The 21557-nt window shown below is 43.0% G+C and overlaps 1 protein-coding gene across 2 annotated transcripts; it reads right to left on the reverse strand.

Annotated features, from left to right (window-relative positions):
- Positions 1–589: 589 nt before the first annotated feature.
- On the reverse strand, positions 590–19825 carry TRMT10A (tRNA methyltransferase 10A). Of its 2 annotated transcripts, none has more exons than XM_038399799.2 (8): positions 19490–19825; positions 13325–13607; positions 12109–12271; positions 9722–9793; positions 9169–9243; positions 7345–7494; positions 6115–6220; positions 590–2275 (listed from the first exon to the last, which is right to left on the reverse strand). In XM_038399799.2, the coding sequence occupies exons 2-8, from the start codon at positions 13522–13524 to the stop codon at positions 2106–2108; spliced, it is 936 nt and encodes a 311-aa protein (XP_038255727.1). In that variant the 5' UTR covers positions 13525–13607; positions 19490–19825; the 3' UTR covers positions 590–2105. The 2 variants fall into 2 exon arrangements, with proteins under 2 accessions (XP_038255727.1, XP_043368897.1); XM_043512962.1 differs by having other exon boundaries at positions 13325–13611; positions 19475–19620.
- Between the last annotated feature and the right edge of the window lie 1732 nt (positions 19826–21557).

A 21557-nucleotide genomic window follows, 5' to 3' on the forward strand; every position in this document is an offset into this window, starting at 1 on the left:
TGTTGCTCTGTTTCATTGATCAAGAGAATCCTACTTGCAAATGACCGATTTGCACATTATGCAACTCATTATTTAAAAAAAATGGTAATGAGGAGTGCTTTATAACCACTTTCAAATCATTATATTTGACACAGTAAGACATGGTGATATGTTAGTGGGGGAAAAAAAAAAAAAAAAAAGAGAGAAACCAAATGAGAGGCAGTGGCTAACACACACTAGAGAGGAAAACGTAAGTGTGTAATATGTTGAAACAAAGACATGAATATATTTCAAAGTTATCCGCAGAAGATGATGTAAAGTGTCCATTTCAGAGCTTCTTTGGGTTAAAAAAAATGAATTCTTGCTTAATATGTAATCACACCAGTAAAGAGACAAGAGAATATATTTTGTTGTTAAAGAACAAAAAACGTAACTTCCACCATACCAAAAAGTAGTTCTGGTCAATAGAACAATGCAGAAGAACTACCTTTTAGAGTTGTGGAATTAAATTCCACATGAATAAATTGCAGCATTTAATTTTAATGTGCTCAAATCTGAGAAGGAAACAAGACACGTGGTAGAATTAGAGAATCTTAACTGAAACTTCAAATGCTTAGATCAGATTTAATGAATACTATGTGCAGCAGTATGCAATACCTCAATTGTAATATATACACTTTGTACCTTTGCTATTTTATACATTTGTTTATTAACAGAGGAAACTGGTACTGGCATTTCATTTCTTTGGCTCTTCAAACAAAACAAGACAATGCTTTTGTCCCAAAGTTTCTCCCGGTTCAGAGACAAAATTTAACATATTTCTCTTGGCATATCTACACAATAAACCCACCACAGTATTTTATTTGAGCAACAAACTGTTGTCCACGAACTAAGGCAGATGAATCTTCACTGTAGTTTATCAGATGGCTGCCTAAAGAGTTCTCAAAATTAATTTATATTAAAAGAAGCATTAAAAATGACCACACTGAACATGTCAAATCATAATTTGCTTGTTGCCAACCCTGTAAAACTATAGGCCACATATACATCTACACATATTCCAGTTCAACTCCCAGTCTGAAAGTGGTGACAGTGGAGGGAGGACAGGATCTGGATACACAGCTAGTTACATCTATATTACCTGTTCAAAACCAGCCCACGCCACAAGTGACCAGAAGTTGCTATCATCCAAAAGCTCTTGGGGAGTCTACTGATGATTGCAGAATTGCTCTCAGTAGATACTTGTCCACATCCCAAAAGCTACCCTATAACTGGCTCCCTTCTGGATAGTCCCTGCAGAAAGGGATGAGAGAATGGCTCCTCTAGTGTGAAAGGACACCTTCTGCCCCGCAAGGCTGTCTTTTGGCCTGCTTCAGGAGTATTGAAATGGCTATTTTAAAAATTTAGTTAGAACAGAGAGCTTCAGTTCAACAGGTAAGAAGAGTAACTCTTTTTGAAATACTCACAGCCCTGCCAGAGAAGGCAGGTGTGCTGTGATGGAGGATGTTTTTTAAAAAATTATGTCTTAAAGTGTCCAAAGCAGGCCCAGAGCACAGTTCTTGGCTCCCAATGTTTTTTCAGCGACTATAAGACCATTCTTTGTTCAGAAAAGCCCCCAATGACAGTGAAGTTATGCACACTTTGCAACAGGCAATGCCAGAAGGAGCTTTCAGATTCATTAACCTTTGACACTCATTGCTTTCAAGACATAATATAGGATAGGAGTGGGTAAAGAATAATAATAAAATATCAAGGGTACATACACAAAATAGGGACAGTTACTAACACATTAATTATTAGCTTCCATCACAAGCTTCAAGAAAATAAAATAAAACTGTTCTGTATGTATAAAATAAAATATTTCAAAAGGAAAATAAATATTAGCTTCCATAACAAAATAAGTTCTGCATTTGCCATTAATTTACTTTATAAAAAGCTAAAAAAAAGGAAGTATTTTCAAGGTAAAAATAACATTTATCTTTACCACTCCTTTCCAAGCGTAGCCATTTAAACAATTAAATACCACTAGTTAGATAGATGAAACCTCTGAGAACAATCTAACTCATGTCTTATTTCTATCCCTTGTGACACATGCACTTTACATTCCTGCCCACTTCCACAGTTGCTTAGTCGCTGTCTGAGCTATTATCTTCACCAGCTTCTTTTTCACGCAGCTCACATTTGGATGAGTCATTGGCTTCGCCCAGAGGACTGGCCCCTTTCCGCGGTGGCAAGATGCTGAAAAATGCTTCCTTCCAGTTTCTCTTCTCCAGATAAGAGAGGATTATCTCAAACACTGCAACCAAGAGAGACTCCAGCTCTTCAATAGTGAAGTAACTGAATTTCTGACAGGAACAGAGACTAATTTTTAAAGAACACACATTTAAAAACAAAAGCCAACTGTTGCAAGGATCTTACCTCTTCCCGCAACAATGTGAAGTAAATAAAGCCCTCCAGATTACACAAAAAATGCAGTACTGCTGCAGCAGTCAGTTCTTGTATGAGCTTTCCCTCTGCCCCCAAAATAAGTATGCTTTGAAAATTATTTAGAACAGCCTTACAAAGTCATGGAGATACACCCAACCCAGGCATACAATGTACTTGCTTCCTTTTACTACACTAAAGAATGGTGAAGAAAAGATAATTACCCAAACAAAAATAGTTGTCATCTCTTCCACCCACCCACTCACCGCACTCTGACAATGGAAAAATGGGACCACCACAGTTATGCCACACTGATTTAGTTGTATTTGTTTTTAAATAAAAGGACACAAGTTAATGTAGGCCCTAAATTTGACCTGCCTTGTTATAATATTTTATAATTATTCTATATGTAGTATGCTTGAACTTCTTAGTGCTTTATAAGCAGTTAAATCCTCACAATGATCCTCCAAACAGACAAGTAAATATCTACATTTTACAGAGAGGGAAATGGAGGAAAGTTGCTTAACTTCTGCCTAATGCTGAAAGGTACACAGCATCCAAGCCAGCAGTTCCTAGCTCACAGTCTTGATAGAGAGAGTGGTCTCAATACAGCTGCCAGAACTAGAAAGAATATTCAGACGTGGAGGGAAATTTCAAACAACATTTTCCAATATTACAAAGTACTAGTCTTAGAATGTTGCATTTAACTGAAGGAAACAAAGTTACTTATCCATATAATCATCTTTCGACTATGCCCAATACTGCATTTTAGATCCAAAAGATGAGAATCTTTTAAATCGTAAACCAAGTACAGTAAAAGCTGTTTTACCTGGCACTTCACCAACCAGAAAGCTCTACAAACCAGTATTTCTGATCTTCACTGAAATTCTGGTTTATAGTACAATTGGCGTGGAGCTGGCAGGGGGTTGGGGTACAGGAGGGGCTGTGGAGCACAGACTCTGGGAGGGAGTTTGGGTGCGGGAGGGAGTACCAGATCCATGGGCTGCTCACCTTGGGCAGCTCCCCGCAAGCGGCCACCTGTCCCAGCTGCTTCTAGGCAGAAGTGCAGCAGGTTGCTCTGTGTGCTGCCCCTGCCCCGAGCACTATCAACGCAACTCCCATTGGCTGGGAATCTGTGCACTGCCCCCCTCCCATGCCCCAGAGCCCACGCTAAAAATCCTCCATGAGATCTAATTATATCCCAAATGTAAATTTAACAATGTTCTTGTCCATCTTCCACCACCTGGGGGTTCTATTTAATTAAAATGCTTGAGAGAATGGTAACCCTACTAAAATGTTTATGGTATGGATCTATCCCTCTTCATGCCCCCCTGAGACAGTAGGAAGAGTGCCCAGCCTGTGGGACCTGGTACTATAACTTTCATTTCCAAGAACAGCAGAGTTAGAACCAAACAGGTGTTTCACTGTGCAATAGCACATAGTGAAATAAATGCAAATATATATTTATAGTAAAAAAAAAACCCACAAAAATATCCCTTACATTATACATACAGATACAGAATGGGGTGGCCCAATTCTGCCATCCTTATTCATGTCAAGTTGTACTTTGCATGCAAGTATTCCTGTTAAAATTGGGCCAAATAATATTAAGGTTGCAAAATGTGCAAGGGATTGAATTACAATAGTTAAAGGCACCCAACATGTTGAATTTCCTGTTTTTTGTGCCTAAAATCCTCAACAAGGATATTGCATTAACATTGGATTTTAATAGAAGTATTTTACGTGTTTAGTGCTTTTCAATTATTGTTCTCAAAATGCTTTACAATGGCAAATAAACATAAAAAAAATCCCATTTTACAGATAGATACAAAAAGAGTCAGAGAGGCTAAGAGACTTGCCCAAAAACACACAGTGGATCAGCAGAAGAGTCAGGAATAGAACTGCGATCTGACTCCCAGCCTAGAAGATAGCTCCCAGAAATTATACTAGAGCAGGGGTGGGCAAACTTTTTGGCCCAAGTGCCACATCTGTGTAGGGAAATTGTATGGCGGGCCATGAATGCTCACAAAACTGGGGATTGGGGTGTGGGAGGGGGTGAGGGCTTTGGGGTGGGGCCAGAAATGAGGAGTTCAGGATGTGGGAGGGGACTCTGGGCTGAGGCAGAGGGTTGGAGTGCAGGGAAGGTGAGGGCTCTGGCTGGTGGGCCTGAGGGGTTCAGAAGGTGGGAGAAGGATCAGGAGTAGTGCAGGAGGTTGGAGCATGGGAGTGGGTCCGGGGTGCAGGCTCTGGGGGGTGCTTACCTCAAGCAGCTCCCAGAAGCAGCGGCATGTCCCTCCTCCGGCTCCTATGTGGAGACACAGCCAGGTGGCTGTGTGCGCTACCCTGTCCATGGGCGCCACCCCTGCAGCTCCCATTGGCTGTGGTTCCCGGCTAATGGGAGCTGTGGGGGCAGCGCTTGAGGCGGGGGCAGCATGTGGAGCCCCCTGGCTGCCCCTGTGCGTAGGACCAGGAGAGGGGACATGCTGCTGCTTCTGGGAGCCGCACAGAGCGGGTCAAGGCCCGGAACCTGCTCCCTGGTGGGAGCTCGAGGGCCAGATTAAAACATCTGGAGGGCAGATGCAGCCCTGGGCCGTAGTTTGCCCACCCCTGTACTAGAGGTCAGTATATGACTGTTGCAGGAGAACTACCATAATGGACCCAACTAATATCCTGCAGTTTTTTATGGATAATATGTGGAACCCTGTTCTCTACCTTGTGATACAAAATTTAAAGCTACAGTTGTGTGTGTGTGAAAGGTTTCCAATATTTGGGTTTTGGTAATACTTAAGCTTAATCATTAACTAGTGACTTAAGATTCAAAAGTTATAGCTGATTCTCTGCTAAATTTATGATGCTCATCCAATCTCAGAATTGCCAGTGGATGTACATGCCATTGCATACATCATCCTCATCTGATAATATTTAAGAGAATAAATACTTTTAGCAACAACAATAAAACCAAACTTAGACATTTTCAATAAAATAAGAGAAGGTAGAAGAAATTCAAATGGTGCAAAATAAAGACACACAAAATAGTAAAACCAAATTTAAAAAAGGTTGAGCAGCAACCATATTGCATATGCTTATATTTAAATCTAACTAATTATTTAAAGGTCGCAGGTGTCCTGAAAGAAACTGAAAGACTAAGGGCTTTTTTTAAAAAAAAAAAAGATTAGGTAGAGAGCGTGGTTGTATAGCTCAATCTAACAGACTCCGAAAACCAAGTACACACATTCTGGGCTCTTGCTAAATGCCAATGCAAAAGAATCAGGGAGAGGAAACAGAATATTGCTACTAGCAAGTTGAATAAATTGTGCAACTATCCACCACGAAATCAATGCACACCAAAACTGTGAAACAGTGGCAGTTTTTCATCCCTTGCATTTATCTTTTAAAGGGAATAGAAACACAAAGGTAAATCCTAATATTCTGGTCCTTTGACCGTTTTCAAGGAGGGAATTTAGCCACTGTGGATAGGATTTTCAAGAGTGGCATGTTTTCCATAGGACAACTCAATGGGACTTAAGTTCCTAAGTCACTCAGGCACGGTTGGAAAAAAAATCTCACTTTTATAAAGATTAAAGGCATCCAGCCTACTGAAATAAGAATTAGGTCTTTATACTCTGACGTACTTTTGAAGATTCATATAATTTGATATTGCTGACACATTCTGTAACATTTTCATTTTTATTTTTCAAACTCCTGACTTACCATGATTAACTGCCAGTACTTTCCGGCTGTTCATTTTCACAAAATTTCCAAGAGGAAGCTGCGCATGACCAATTCCCTGTTCTAGTGCTTTTTTGTAAGTAATCCCCTGCAGCAAAGACACCCCCCAAAAAAGTTAACCAAGAATCACGATTTTTGATCAGACTGTACAATACAAATGAGCTTTCTACCACTGGGAAAGAAAGACAAAATGAATATGATAATTACTGTTTTCAGGCAGGGATTTTGCAAGCAGCGTCATACTGTTGCAACTCAAGACAAAGTGGGAAGTACAGTCTGTTTTAAGGGAGTGTTTGTGTTGAACACAGTAAGAAATAATACAAATTATTCAGATTTGTATCTTGTTTAGCAAACACTCAAACTCAGTTTTACCTGAGCTGTTTGTTTGTTTATTTTTTTTAAAAGAGATGCCACAGAGTAGTGTTTTTTTGTTTTCTTTTAAATTCCAGTACTACTTTAATGCTTATGAAAAAGTAAGGAATTGGTACTGCAGGGACTACATTCGGCAAGCAAATAGAGCCCCATTTAGTTCTCAGCCTTTGACAGTAGCTCAATCTGCTTTGTTCTGAAGAATCAATTGCCAAGACAAAATTTATCCCCCCAAATTTTTTTATGACCCATGAACTATTAAATAGGTTAAAGGGCATTAGTTCAGTACACTATCCAAAGGAAATAATTTTTAATAGTGCTCTAACCCTTCCAGTAACAGTCTAACTGACATGCCAATTGCACAGAGTACAATGTCATGTCCAGGCATGGAACTAGAACCCAGAGGCAAATGTGTTCCTTGATTAGGCCATACTGACAAACCAAGTTATTAAAGAAGGATGTCCAAGATCCATTACATGTACAATCATGACAATTTCATTTACACATGCAAGTGAATAACTGAATACACATAATCCAAAGATCTCTTTCAGAAAATCTGGCCTTCAGTGGGTACAACAGAAGATCAAATCTATAATGATCCATGTTTAAATTTAAAGTAAAAGATAAAATCAAAACATACATTTAAAAAAAAACAAATCAGCAAAAAGTCACTACATACAACCACCTCTAGAACAACGTTTTGGTTTTTAAGAGTTTTATTGCACAAAATCAACCAATATGTTTTTTAAATAAGTATCCGTTTTTGCTGATTTGCATGTGCTCAGTAATAACATTGAATTAGATGCGGAAAGAACAGCTTTAAAGAAAGTAATATCTGTCTACCTTGTGGTGATTGTGATCCACCAGACCTCCAATTACATAGGCTTTAGTCTCATCTAGTTCATTCAGCACGTCAGGGGAGTCTGATGTAAGATACACAAGGTCTTCCTTCTTCATTAGTTCATTATAATGCTCTGATGAAACATGGATATCCTTTGAGATACAAAGAAGTTCAAAGGTTACACATGCTATTGAATAATGCTTGGCCAGGCTAAACACCAGCAGAAGTACCCATGGAGCAGCGTGTCCATGCTGCCCATGCCAAATCAAATACAGTTTTGTCCCATATCCACTGTACTGCTTTCCAAGTACTGAACCCACAGTTCCCAGCACAGCTCTCTGAAGCAGTGGCTTGTGAGAAGTTTAAGGCCTTCTGCAATTCCTCTGGACTCTCAGAAGAGGTCAAACACTTGTGACTCCCTGCGGACCTAAATCACTTCCAAGACCTTTTTTCGAAAGGGAAGCCAGAATAAATGAATCATAGAATATCAGGGTTGGAAGGGACCTCAGGAAGTCATCTAGTCCAACCCTGTGCTCAAAGCAGGACCAATCCCCAATTTTTGCCCCAGGTCCCTAAATGGCCCCCTCAAGGATTGAGCTCACAACCCTGGGTTTAGCAGGCCAGTGATCAAACCACTAAGCTATCCCTCCCCCCAATGCTCAGCTATTGCTTGGCAAGAAAGGTTTCTGCTGCAGCTTTTAAAAAGCAGTTACCAGGACTTGTGTGATGGAACTGGTCTATAATTTATGAATACAGTTTGTTGACCAAGTTACTGTATGAATATATTGGGTTAGTTTAATAGGTGCTGTAAGAAAAATCAAGCAGGAAGGAAAGAATAGCTCAAGATATGCCACTTCTCTGCAAACGCTCAAGTGTTGTTAAGAAAGAATGCCAGGATAGGAAAAAGATCACGTACAGATTTATCACATGGTTTAAAAATGATCACTTTCAAGAAAGGGAGTAGTTGTGTGGGTGAATCAGACCCAGCAGACTAGACAGACACCCCTAGTGGGGGATATCTGAAGAAGTTAGGGCCACCCAGACTACCATCAGGGAACGGTAAGCCTCTAGGTAAGACAGACATACATGTAGATCATATGTTATTTTAAAATCATTTTATAGCCCCAAACTAACAGGCCAGTCATGGGTGTTTTATTGCAGTGTAGACATACCCAAAGAGATTTGCTCAAGGTCACACAACATTTGACAGAGCTGAGTAAGGAATTCTGACTTCCTCCTAGGCAATCCTTCCTCATGCAGATAATTAAAACAACATAGGAACATTATTAAAGAAAAAAGAGTTACAAGGATAAGAAACCCAGTATGTCAGCAATCTTACTGAATGTGCCATTCTTGACAATACTGGCGTTATTTTCTGAAGCCAGGCAAGATAGTATGGGCCAGCTCCCTAGCACTTCACCTCTGGAAACCAGAATCTAGTCTGGATCAAGGCATAACAGATGTATTTAGTTTCACGGTTAGTCAATACAATCTGACAATAAAAAGCCAGGAATAGCAAGAATCAAGGAGTGGAAGCATTACAAGTCAGCACAGAGATGCATCAGCAATATTAACTGAAGAAATGCCAACTTATACAAAGCTAGTCTCATGTCAGAACAGTCACTCATATGAATACTAAATTCACTCAAAGTCACTTGAAGTCATTAAGAGCTAAACTAACACCACTTTTTTGATGTCTTGATAAAATATAGTACATGGAAAAGATACAAGCCAAAGAAACTGTAGTAATCTTTGAATGAATATTAAGACTGTATTTTTCTTGGGAAATTTCAGAGTCACAGAATTGCTTAATTTTCTGTCATTACCTTCCAGTTGACCCATCCTTTGTCATTTTCATCCATGTTGTTCTTCAGCTGGCCTCCATGACTGGTCAAGTAAAACTTAAGAGGGATACAAAAAAAAAAGTGCAAAATACCCAAATTCAAGATGCTGATTTGTCACCACAAATGCTTTATCAGACAAGCTTTTTATTCTGAAGTGTTAACTAAAACTCACTTTCATTAATTTACCAGAGGAATCTGGCACTAAGAATATTTTTTTAATGGTCAGTACAAAGGGTTAAGGACTAATCATTTTTTGCCTTATGGCCTGCAGAAAGAAAAGTGCACATCCAAAAGCTATTTATACTGACATTCACATGCCTTTTCATCTATGTAGGTATTTTTATGGTGGTCACTATCAGGAAGGTAGTGTTAGCATTCCTTTAATACAGGAATGACAGAAATATGATCAAATTAAGTTATTTTTTTCATTTTACTAAAATTATACTCTCTTTTGGGCAAGGACTGCCTCTTCTACATGCTCTGTACTTCACTAAGCATGGCCAGTGCTCAAATATAGACAGTTGTTGTAACATACCAGTACAGGATGTAATGCTTTACGGTTTTCTGCATAACATCTCTGAATTTGCTTGTGAAGCTTCTTGACATCCTGTATGTAACACAATTTGTTTTTATACAGTCCTTCAGACAGATCACCACAAAATGCTTTACCAAGAGTCAGTCAGAAGCTAGAGAGAGAGAAAGGAAGCTTTTAACCAGCAAAATAGATTCCTGAGCAGGAGAGCATCAGACCCTTCCAGAGAAAAGGAGAATGACAGCTGTAAGGGAATTATGTACACACACAAATATATGCATCTCCCATAGAGTACATATTTAACCACTATTACAATAATTGTGACTCGAGCCACATTATTATTCAGTCACTCATTGACTTATTACATAGAACATACAATCTGTAACTCAATAATAATAAGTGTAACTACTTCCAGGAACAGAATAGACCCCTTTATCATGCATATTTTAACTATAAAAACACCCTTTCACACCCACACAACACACCCCAGGGAAATTTACTTTTTTTTTTTTGTTATTATTTCAAACAAATCATGGATATGAAGTTCATCAATACAATGTTTTTATGTAACTGAAATAAAAACAATGTTTAGACTATCCAACAAAGGACAAACAAAAAACAAACAATGACCTCCCTTTAACCAACCATACCATGAAACAATCAAACACTCCAGACCTTCCACCTATAATCCGTCAGCTTCCATAAATACCTGAGAAAAACTACGGGCTTTGCATGCAAAGGAAGGAAGTGCATTCGAGAGTCTAGAAACTTTTATAGAAAATGCCCTACCAGCAGCAACCTCTCATGTATCTCAAAGGAGTACCTCTGATCTCACTCGTGACAGTATGACAAAGAGAAATGCCTCAGGTAACTGGGTTCCAACCCATTTAGGACTTTAATAGGTTCATACAATCACTTTGAACTCTACCCAGAAACCTACTGGACAACAGTGACACTGAGTACTAGTGTTATATGCTCCCTGTATTACACTCTAGCTGCCTATGTATTTTGCGCTAGTTTGAATTTGAGTGTTTCAACGTGCAGCCTCACCAGTGTAATTTAGTTTAGTCTTGGTTTAGTCTTGACTCATTACTCAGACTGTAAATTCTTCAGGGTAGAGACCGTCCTTAGGGTCTGTATTTGTACAGCACCTACCACAATAGGGTCCTGGTCCATGACAGGGCTCCTAAGTGCTATAATAATACAAATAATAGAGACAGATTATGATAGAAAGGCTTGCATCAAAAAAGAAAAGGGCACACTCTTCCTGCCAGATGTAGGTAAAAAAAAATATGCCTTTTTGTCTACAGCTGCTGTGTAGTCAACAAGTGGTACAGTAAAACTCAAATGTCACTAGGACCATCCCTAGAGGGGTGCAGGGCCCGGGACATAGGTGCCAAGTTTCTATCTGCCAGGGGGTTCTTCCCCTGGCTCTGCCCAGGCCCCGTCCCCACTCCACCCCTTTCCCCCGAGGCCCCATCTGCCCTCTTCCACCCCCTCCCCAGAGCATGCTGAGCCCTCGCTCCCCACCCCGCCAGCGCCTCCAGACGCTGAAAGGGCCATAGACACTGGGAGGGAGGAAGAGCCGCTGATCAGCGGGGCCCGCAGGTGGGCAGGAAGCGCTGGAGGGGTTGGGGGAGGTTGGTAGGGGGGCTCCTCTTCGCTCCTCCGCCTCACTTCCCCACGAAGTGCGAAGCCCAGGGCAGTTGCCTCAATTTGCTATACCCTAGGGACGGCTCTGGATGCCACCTGGCTTACAAATGGTGGAGACATTCCCTTGGAGTATAGGGGGTGCCGTTTCTACTTCTCCTTATTCCATACCCCTACCCACCAAAATCATTCCAATCTTTTCTTTATTATCCAGAAGCCAGTTCAACTTCATCCATTCTGAGATTTCATAAAAACTCTAAATTACTTGTTCTATTGGCCCATACAGCTCTGATGTGACTGAAACAGAGCTGAGTATCACCATAATACTGAACATGCTGTATACTATGTGTTCTCACTAACTCTGCTAGGGGCCTCAAACATATGTGGAACGGGGGGGGAGGAAAGAGAGGAAAGACCTCTGCAGTACCCCTCAGAAGAGCTCTTGGAGCATGAGAAAATTTAGTGGCTGATACCAGGGACAAGGTTCTACTTTCTATTCTGGAATCAAGTCAATTTACAAGAACTGATCTCCAGGAAGATGACTGCTATTTTTTAGCAAGTTTACATAGCAGTACTATTTTGAAATCTGACAGATTTAAGAAACAAACATATAAGCTATCCCTCCTGCACCAAGACAAAGATTATTTCATTTTCATCTGCCCATAAATTCTTCCACTCTCAGATCATGCCATATTGGTATCAGAGAATCCATTTGCTTCCAATAGCAAAATTTCATTTACCTTTAATACCATCAAGTTGTCAAAACTGCAGTCTATAATAAGACGAAGAGTACTAGGAACAACATCCCTACGTATACGCTTCCTGTCACTCCCTTCATTGTTAGATTCCAACTGATACTGACGCTCCAGTTTTCTTTTCTGGCGTTTCTCTTTTCGTCTCTGCCTAAAAAATTATAAACAGTTGAAAAATAAGGATTGCTAGGTCTGTACAGCTGGTTAGATGTTCTGCATGGTGCAGATGTTAGGAGATTAAATATACTTTATCGAAAAGTTCAAATAAGAGATAGTGTGAGGCTGCCCCGGTTTCTTGGGTAGTAGTGTAGCAATGGAGACAAGCTCAGAAACAACCCATGGCTCATTTTTCTCTGTTTGTAGAATAGTGAGAAAACCTGTAATACTAGGTGTGCGATCCAGAGCTAACACACACCACTGGAAAGCATCCCATCTATTTAAAGGGGACTTGGATCAGGTCCTATACAACCACTGTGGACAAAAGAGCCAGTTAGGGGTCTCAGTGAAACAATATATGTTACACTCCAGATTCTAACATATCTTTTCAGTGGTTTAGGAAGTATGCTACAGTGTGAGAGATGGGAAGGTCAGCCCAAGATCAAGGCAGGAAACTAAGGCTCAAGAATTTCATTCTGAATAGCCACTGTCTTGGGAAGGTACCAATTGGGGTAACACCAGGGGTTCAGCTTGATCTAGAAGAGCCCATGCTTTGATACCCCTTTCCTTATCCCCAAAACAAATTCCTACCATCACGTCATACTAAAAGATAAGAAACCACTCTGATTGTGACAGCATCCTGTATTATCAAAAAGAGGAGACTCTCACTGATTCCTGGTTCTAGCCTCGCTCATCAGGCTACAGGGGCTGGCAGTAATAGAGGGGCAGCACCCTCAGCCAGTTCAGAAAGTAGAAATAATCTCTCTCTTTGCTCAGAAACCACCATTTTGGCCAATTAGTGCAGAGTATTGGCAGGTTTACCCTCCTGACATCCTCAATCTGCTGAGAAACAGTCGCTGAATCACAGACCATCATCTAAAATAATTTCTCCCTGGTGCTCTAACAGAGAAGCCCAGCATGTTTCACATACATCACATTTGAACCAACACTGACTTTAATTCTCTTAAAATTCTGCTCACATACATAATCATTAAAATTAAATACTGGATTGGAATCAGCAACATAGGAGACATAATTCAAATCACACCTGCGTAAATCTCTTTGCTCTTCCCATTGTTTCTGCTTCATTAGCTTCTTCATTTGTCTCTTTGACATAACTCCAATGCTCTCTGCCTTGTCCGATTCTGGCTCCCCTTTCTTGACTTGATTGTCATTTGAATTAATCTTTTCTTCCACATCAGGAAGGTCTGTGGGTAATGGATTTTCTGCTGGCATTTCTGATGACATTTGCTTTCCGATGGCTTTAGTGGATCTTGTCTAAAGAAGCTTGAATTTGTAGAGTAAGTCTTTTTTTTCCTCCAAGACTGTTTCTGCAAGAAATAGAAGACAGAATAGTTCAGAAATACCTACTTCAGATTAGTATCACCTTAAACCTACTGTAAATGGGGGAGGGGGCAACGACAAACAAGAACCGTAGACAGGCTTTTCCCCAATTCTAAGCCTTGGTCTGTGCCTCAACAAGCAACTAATGCACAAGAGCAAGTAGTAACAAATATAACTGTAGTATTCAATACTTTTCTAGAAAATCAGCTCTCAGCAACAGATGACATACTACGTATTTAAAGATTTATTTTAAACCCAGAGGGGGACACAGATTGACAGAGCCAGAAGAGTACCCAGAAGTCACCTACTACAGGACAGGCCCAACAAAGAAAACAACAGAACGCCACTAGCCATCACCTTCAGCCCCCAACTAAAACCTCTCCAACGCATCATCAAGGATCTACAACCTATCCTGAAGGACGAGCCATCGCTCTCTCAGATCTTGGGAGATAGACCAGTCCTTGCTTACAAACAGCCCCCCAATCTGAAGCAAATACTCACCAGCAACCACACACCACACAACAGAACCACTAACCCAGGAACCTATCCTTGCAACAAAGCCCGTTGCCAACTCTGTCCACATATCTATTCAGGGGATACCATCATAGGGCCTAATCACATCAGCCACACTATCAGAGGCTCGTTCACCTGCGCATCTACCAATGTGATATATGCCATCATGTGCCAGCAATGCCCCTCTGCCATGTACATTGGCCAAACTGGACAGTCTCTACGTAAAAGAATGAATGGACACAAATCAGACGTCAAGAATTATAACATTCAAAAACCAGTTGGAGAACACTTCAATCTCTCTGGTCACTCGATCACAGACCTAAGAGTGGCTATACTTCAACAAAAAAGCTTCAAAAACAGACTCCAAGGAGAGACTGCTGAATTGGAATTAATTTGCAAACTGGATACAATTAACTTAGGCTTGAATAGAGACTGGGAATGGATGAGTCATTACACAAAGTAAAACTATTTCCCCATGTTTCAGAGTAGCAGCCGTGTTAGTCTGTATTCGCAAAAAGAAAAGGAGTACTTGTGGCACCTTAGAGACTAACAAATTTATTAGAGCATAAGCTTTCGTGAGCTACAGCTCACTTCATCGGATGCATTTTTTTTCCACCAAATGCATCCGATGAAGTGAGCTGTAGCTCACGAAAGCTTATGCTCTAATAAATTCGTTAGTCTCTAAGGTGCCACAAGTACTCCTTTTCTATTTCCCCATGGTATTTCTCCTCCCCACCCCACCCCCCACTGTTCCTCTGATATTCTTGTTAACTGCTGGAATTAGCCTACCTGCTTGTCACCATGGAAGGTTTTCCTCCTTTCCCCCCCCCTGCTGTTGGTGATGGCTTATCTTAAGTGATCACTCTCCTTACAGTAAAAAGAAAAGGAGTACCGGTGGCACCTTAGAGACTAACAAATTTATTAGAGCATAAGCTTTCGTGAGCTACAGCTCACTTCATCGGATGCATTTGGTGGAAAAAACAGAGGAGAGATTTATATACACACACACAGAGAACATGAAACAATGGGTTTATCATACACACTGTAAGGAGAGTGATCACTTAAGATAAGCCATCACCAGCGGGGGGGGGGGGGGGGGGGAAAAGCTTTCATGGTGACAAGCAAGGTAGGCTAATTCCAGCAGTTAACAAGAATATCAGAGGAACAGTGGGGGGTGGGGTGGGAGGGAGAAATACCATGGGGAAATAGTTTTACTTTGTGTAATGACTCATCCATTCCCAGTCTCTATTCAAGCCTAAATTAATTGTATCCAGTTTGCAAATTAATTCCAATTCAGCAGTCTCTCCTTGGAGTCTGTTTTTGAAGCTTTTTTTGTTGAAGTATAGCCACTCTAAGATCTGTGATCGAGTGACCAGAGAGATTGAAGTGTTCTCCAACTGGTTTTTGAATGTTATAATTCTTGACGTCTGATTTATGTCTATTCATTCTTTTACGTAGAGACTGTCCAGTTTGGCCAATGTACATGGCAGAGGGGCATTGCTGGCACATGATGGCATATATCACATTGGTAGATGCGCAGGTGAACGAGCCTCTGATAGTGTGGCTGATGTGATTAGGCCCTATGATGGTATCCCCTGAATAGATATGTGGACAGAGTTGGCAACGGGCTTTGTTGCAAGGATAGGTTCCTGGGTTAGTGGTTCTGTTGTGTGGTGTGTGGTTGCTGGTGAGTATTTGCTTCAGATTGGGGGGCTGTCTGTAAGCAAGGACTGGTCTGTCTCCCAAGATCTGTGAGAGTGATGGCTCGTCCTTCAGGATAGGTTGTAGATCCTTGATGATGCGTTGGAGAGGTTTTAGTTGGGGGCTGAAGGTGATGGCTAGTGGCGTTCTGTTGTTTTCTTTGTTGGGCCTGTCCTGTAGTAGGTGACTTCTGGGTACTCTTCTGGCTCTGTCAATCTGTTTCTTCACTTCAGCAGGTGGGTATTGTAGTTGTAGGAATGCATGAGAGAGATCTTGTAGGTGTTTGTCTCTGTCTGAGGGGTTGGAGCAAATGCGGTTATATCGTAGCGCTTGGCTGTAGACAATGGATCGAGTGGTATGATCTGGATGAAAGCTAGAGGCATGTAGGTAGGAATAGCGGTCAGTAGGTTTCCGATATAGGGTGGTGGTTATGTGACCATCGCTTATTAGCACCGTAGTGTCCAGGAAGTGGATCTCTTGTGTGGACTGGTCCAGGCTGAGGTTGATGGTGGGATGGAAATTGTTGAAATCATGGTGGAATTCCTCAAGAGCTTCTTTTCCATGGGTCCAGATGATGAAGATGTCATCAATGTAGCGCAAGTAGAGTAGGGGCATTAGGGGACGAGAGCTGAGGAAGCGTTGTTCTAAGTCAGCCATAAAAATGTTGGCATACTGTGGGGCCATGCGGGTACCCATCGCAGTGCCGCTGATTTGAAGGTATACATTGTCACCAAATGTGAAATAGTTATGGGTCAGGACAAAGTCACAAAGTTCTGCCACCAGGTTAGCTGTGACAGTATCGGGGATACTGTTCCTGACGGCTTGTAGTCCATCTTTGTGTGGAATGTTGGTGTAGAGGGCTTCTACATCCATAGTGGCTAGGATGGTGTTTTTAGGAAGATCACCAATGGACTGTAGTTTCCTCAGGAAATCGGTGGTGTCTCGAAGATAGCTGGGAGTGCTGGTAACGAAGGGCCTGAGGAGGGAGTCTACATAGCCAGACAATCCTGCTGTCAGGGTGCCAATGCCTGAGATGATGGGGCGTCCAGGATTTCCAGGTTTATGGATCTTGGGTAGCAGATAGAATACCCCAGGTCGGGGCTCCAGGGGTGTGTCTGTGCGGATTTGTTCTTGTGCTTTTTCAGGGAGTTTCTTGAGCAAATGCTGTAGTTTCTTTTGGTAACTCTCAGTGGGATCAGAGGGTAATGGCTTGTAGAAAGTGGTGTTGGAGAGCTGCCTAGTAGCCTCTTGTTCATACTCCGACCTATTCATGATGACGACAGCACCTCCTTTGTCAGCCTTTTTGATTATGATGTCAGAGTTGTTTCTGAGGCTGTGGATGGCACTGTGTTCTGCATGGCTGAGGTTATGGGGTAAGCGATGCTGCTTTTCCACAATTTCAGCTCGTGCACGTCGGCGGAAGCAGTCTATGTAGAAATCCAGGCTGCTGTTTCGACCTTCAGGAGGAGTCCACCCACAATCCTTCTTTTTGTAGTGTTGGCAGGAAGGTCTCTGTAGGTTAATATGTTGGTCAGAGGTGTGTTGGAAATATTCCTTGAGTCTGAGACGTCGAAAATAGGATTCTAGGTCACCACAGAACTGTATCATGTTCATGGGGGTGGAGGGGCAAAAGGAGAGGCCCCGAGATAGGACAGATTCTTCTGCTGGGCTAAGAGTATAGTTGGATAGATTAACAATATTGCTGGGTGGGTTACGGGAACCATTGTTGTGGCCCCTTGTGGCATGTAGTAGTTTAGATAGCTTAGTGTCCTTTTTCTTTTGTAGAGAAGCAAAGTGTGTTTTGTAAATGGCTTGTCTAGTTTTTGTAAAGTCCAGCCACGAGGAAGTTTGTGTGGAAGGTTGGTTCTTTATGAGAGCTCATTCTTAATCTTTCCCTGTTTGCTGTAGAGGATGTTGATCAGGTGGTTCCGCAGTTTCTTTGAGAGTGTGTGGCACAAGCTGTCAGCATAGTCTGTGTGGTATGTAGATTGTAATGGATTTTTTACCTTCAGTCCTTTCGGTATGATGTCATCTGTTTGCATTTGGAGAGGAAGATGATGTCTGTCTGTATCTGTGCGAGTTTTTTCATGAAGTTGACAGATTTCCACTCTATACGGCTAAATTCAGTGCCTTGCATAATCACAGGTTGTGTTAGTCTGTATTCGCAAAAAGAAAAGGAGTACTTGTGGCACCTTAGAGACTAACAAATTTATTAGAGCATAAGCTTTCGTGAGCTACAGCTCACTTCATCGGATGCATTTGGTGGAAAAAACAGAGGGGAGATTTATATACACACACACACACAGAGAACATGAAACAATGGGTTTATCATACACACTGTAAGGAGAGTGATCACTTAAGATAAGCCATCACTTATCTTAAGTGATCACTCTCCTTACAGTGTGTATGATAAACCCATTGTTTCATGTTCTCTGTGTGTGTGTGTGTATATAAATCTCCCCTCTGTTTTTTCCACCAAATGCATCCGATGAAGTGAGCTGTAGCTCACGAAAGCTTATGCTCTAATAAATTTGTTAGTCTCTAAGGTGCCACAAGTACTCCTTTTCTTTTTGCGAATACAGACTAACACGGCTGCTACTCTGAAGCCTAAATATGCTATGTTATGATTTGATTCATTTAAGTTCTGTGACCACCTATCAAAATTGAGTTCAAAATGACTCCCAAATGCATGTGCAGGAGAAAGAATATCAGGAGGACAGAATTCTGAAAGCATGACTCAGATGTTTGCTTGTTTGTTTTTACATAAAGTTCTTTGTTGTTTAGACAGCCTATTTACTGCAGATTTCCCAAAGCTATCACGTTCAATACACACTTTTACCTCTTCATTTTTTTAAAAAAAAGAATTAAACGTAGTTGCATATAGTTCTTAGTGGGAAGTCCCTCATAATTTTTTTGGTTTTCCAATCCCGTTATCTTATTTTTTTTTTTAAGTGTTTTTCTTTTCCCCTAACCTGTTGCTGTGTAAATCCTGCAGACAAATAGAGGCCTACACCAGACCCACAGTATAGGGGAAAAGAGTTAAATTAACTACCACGCATACACAGTACCCTGAAAGGCACAAAGTAAAACAGAACGAAGTAGAGAACGTTTTTCTACTCTTTCAGTTATCCTAACGTCAGAGATTAATTATAAACAGAAGTTAAAATTAATTCAGACTCAAGTTTGATTTTAAGAGACCCGGGTGGTGGGGGGCGGGGCGGGGCGGGGCGGGCAAGAGAGATTTTAAAAAGACAGAAAATCTTCTCTGGCTCTGGGGAACGCATTGGCTGCTTAGTGAAGGGGCGAACCAGAGACAGAGCTCAGCTCCTGGCGCAGGAGGTGGGGCACCAGCCGTTTCGGATCGAAGGCCGCACCCAGGGCTGAGCCCCAGGCCAGGGGAGCGCGCCACAGCGCCAGCAGGGGAAAGGCGCCGCCGAGCTCCTGCAGCCCGACTGGGGACAGTCGCTGTTCTTCCCACCGCGGCGACCAGGGAGCCCCCGCACCGCTCTGCGGAGAGCGCGGGGCCCCCCGGCCCGGGAGCCCGCAGGCCGAGCGGCTGCCGGGGCTGATGACTCGTGCTGGGGGAATCCCGTCCCGCCCCCTGGCTCAGCGCTGACTCACGAGCACCCACAGGGGCCGGGCGCCCCGCACTTACCCGCGCGCGACTGCAGCGGGGCTCCCGCCTCCAACGGCCAGGACCGTTTCCAAAGCCCGCCCCCCACTCAGCCGCGGCACCGGCGACTCGCGCAGTAACCGGAACCGCGTCGCCCAGCTGACGTCATCGGCCCGCGCCGCCGCCTGCGGGTCTATCGCGGCGGGGCGGGCCAGCTGCAGCGTCGGAGGGGAGCCAGTACACACACCCGGGGCAACGGCCTCGCCCCCGGCCGCCCCTGAGGTGCGGCCCCGGGTGGGGGGGGGCGCGTGTTCTGCAGACCTAGCCGGGGTGAATCTCCCCCGACTGTCTGGTTTGCCGCAGGCGCCTAGGGCCCCTCTCCAGAGACGACACACAGGGCCACCGCGAGAAGAGCCCCAGCCTTCGCGGCTTGTGAATTAAACCTCCCCCCTCCCCCCCCCCCCCCGCGCGCCCCGCGCCTCAGGAGGCAGCGCCCCCGCTCTGCCCGCAGCGCGCGCGCCCAGCCTGGCCCCGGGGCCGAGAGTCGGGCCTGGCCCCGGGGCCGAGCCGACCTGCGGCAGCCTGCAAGGTGGAGGCCCAACAACTGGAACAGCTCCGAGCTGACACCAGCACAAACCAGGCTGGCCAATCTACAGCGAAACAATTCCCATAGTCATCGCCAGCGTCACCCCTGTCCTCACAGGAAGCTCCCCAATACAGTGAAGGAGGTTTCAGAGTAGCAGCCGTGTTAGTCTGTATTCGCAAAAAGAAAAGGAGGACTTGTGGCACCTTAGAGACTAAAATTTATTAGAGCATAAGCTTTTGTGAGCTACAGCTCACTTCAAATGCATCCGATGAAGTGAGCTGTAGCTCACGAAAGCTTATGCTCTAATAAATTTGTTAGTCTCTAAGGTGCCACAAGTACTCCTTTTCTTTTTGACCACGGAGTGTTTCTGAAACCCCTTTTTATGAAACTCATGTCTCTCATGATGACGCTATGTGGGGGGAGAAATGTCTAAGAATATCATGCCATTGTTATTGGCAGAATTTGAAAACCTATTTAAAATGACAGTTGGCAGCATAAGAAGAGAGATGTACTCATCATTTAGCTTGTTATGTACCCTGGGACTGTTACATAAATTAACATGTTTTACAATACCACTCCTTTTCCTAATGTAGAAAAAGCCTTAATCATCTTTCCTCAAAAGCAGGGTGGGGGGTCTCTTGATTCAGGGGCTTAGTAACTGGACAGGAAGCCTTTCACATTTACTATATAGGTTATTTTTCTACCAGATTAAAATGGCGAACAACAACTATTACCTTCTAATGGTTGATGGGTGGTTTAAGTGTAATACAGCCATAGGGAAGTTGATCCTGCCATTGTCGAGCCTGTAATTGTTTTGTGGATAGTTGGAGATTTTCAAATGGCAGTTTTGTCACTGACATTTCCTGCATGCTAGTTATTTGAAGTGTGCTTCTGCTCTAAGAAGTCAACTGTTCTGCGTGCCCCCCTGCCTAAGTCTAGAGGAGAATGAAAAGATAGCAGCAACTCTCTCTCAGTTATACCACTATCACAAACAAATTACTGAAAAGTCAATAGCTGTGTCCTGCTATTTTGGGGATGCCATCCCAGTAATGGAAAATTTATCTACACGCTTACCCGAAGTTTCTTCCTCTGCATCTGGTTCACCTGTGCTTGACTGGCAGGACTGACTGGACTGCAGTGGACTCAAAAACAAGTCCTGTTTTGCTGCGCAGCTGGATCCCCCAGTTGCCTGTGCCCCATCTTCCTCTTCCACCTCCTCCTCCTCCTTCTCACTGTTCATGGCAGGGGCTTGGGACTCGGGCTCCTCCGAGATATCCACAGTGATGTGTGTGGACTGGTAGTGGAGTCTCCTCCAAGATGGCATGCAGCTTGTTTTAAGAGTGGTAGATCTGCAGCTTGGCACTGTATTGATTGTTGGCATCCCTGAGCTGCCCTTCTGGTATGCCTGCCGCAACTTCTTGGCTTTCATGCAGTGCTGCTGCTGGTGCCTATTGCACCCCTTCTCGTGCATCACCCAAGCAATCTGCTCAGAGATGTCCACATTTCTACAGCTTGTTCGGAGCT

Source organism: Dermochelys coriacea, chromosome 4 (genome assembly GCF_009764565.3).
Source record: "Dermochelys coriacea isolate rDerCor1 chromosome 4, rDerCor1.pri.v4, whole genome shotgun sequence".
In the NCBI taxonomy this organism is placed as follows: Eukaryota; Metazoa; Chordata; order Testudines; family Dermochelyidae; genus Dermochelys; species Dermochelys coriacea.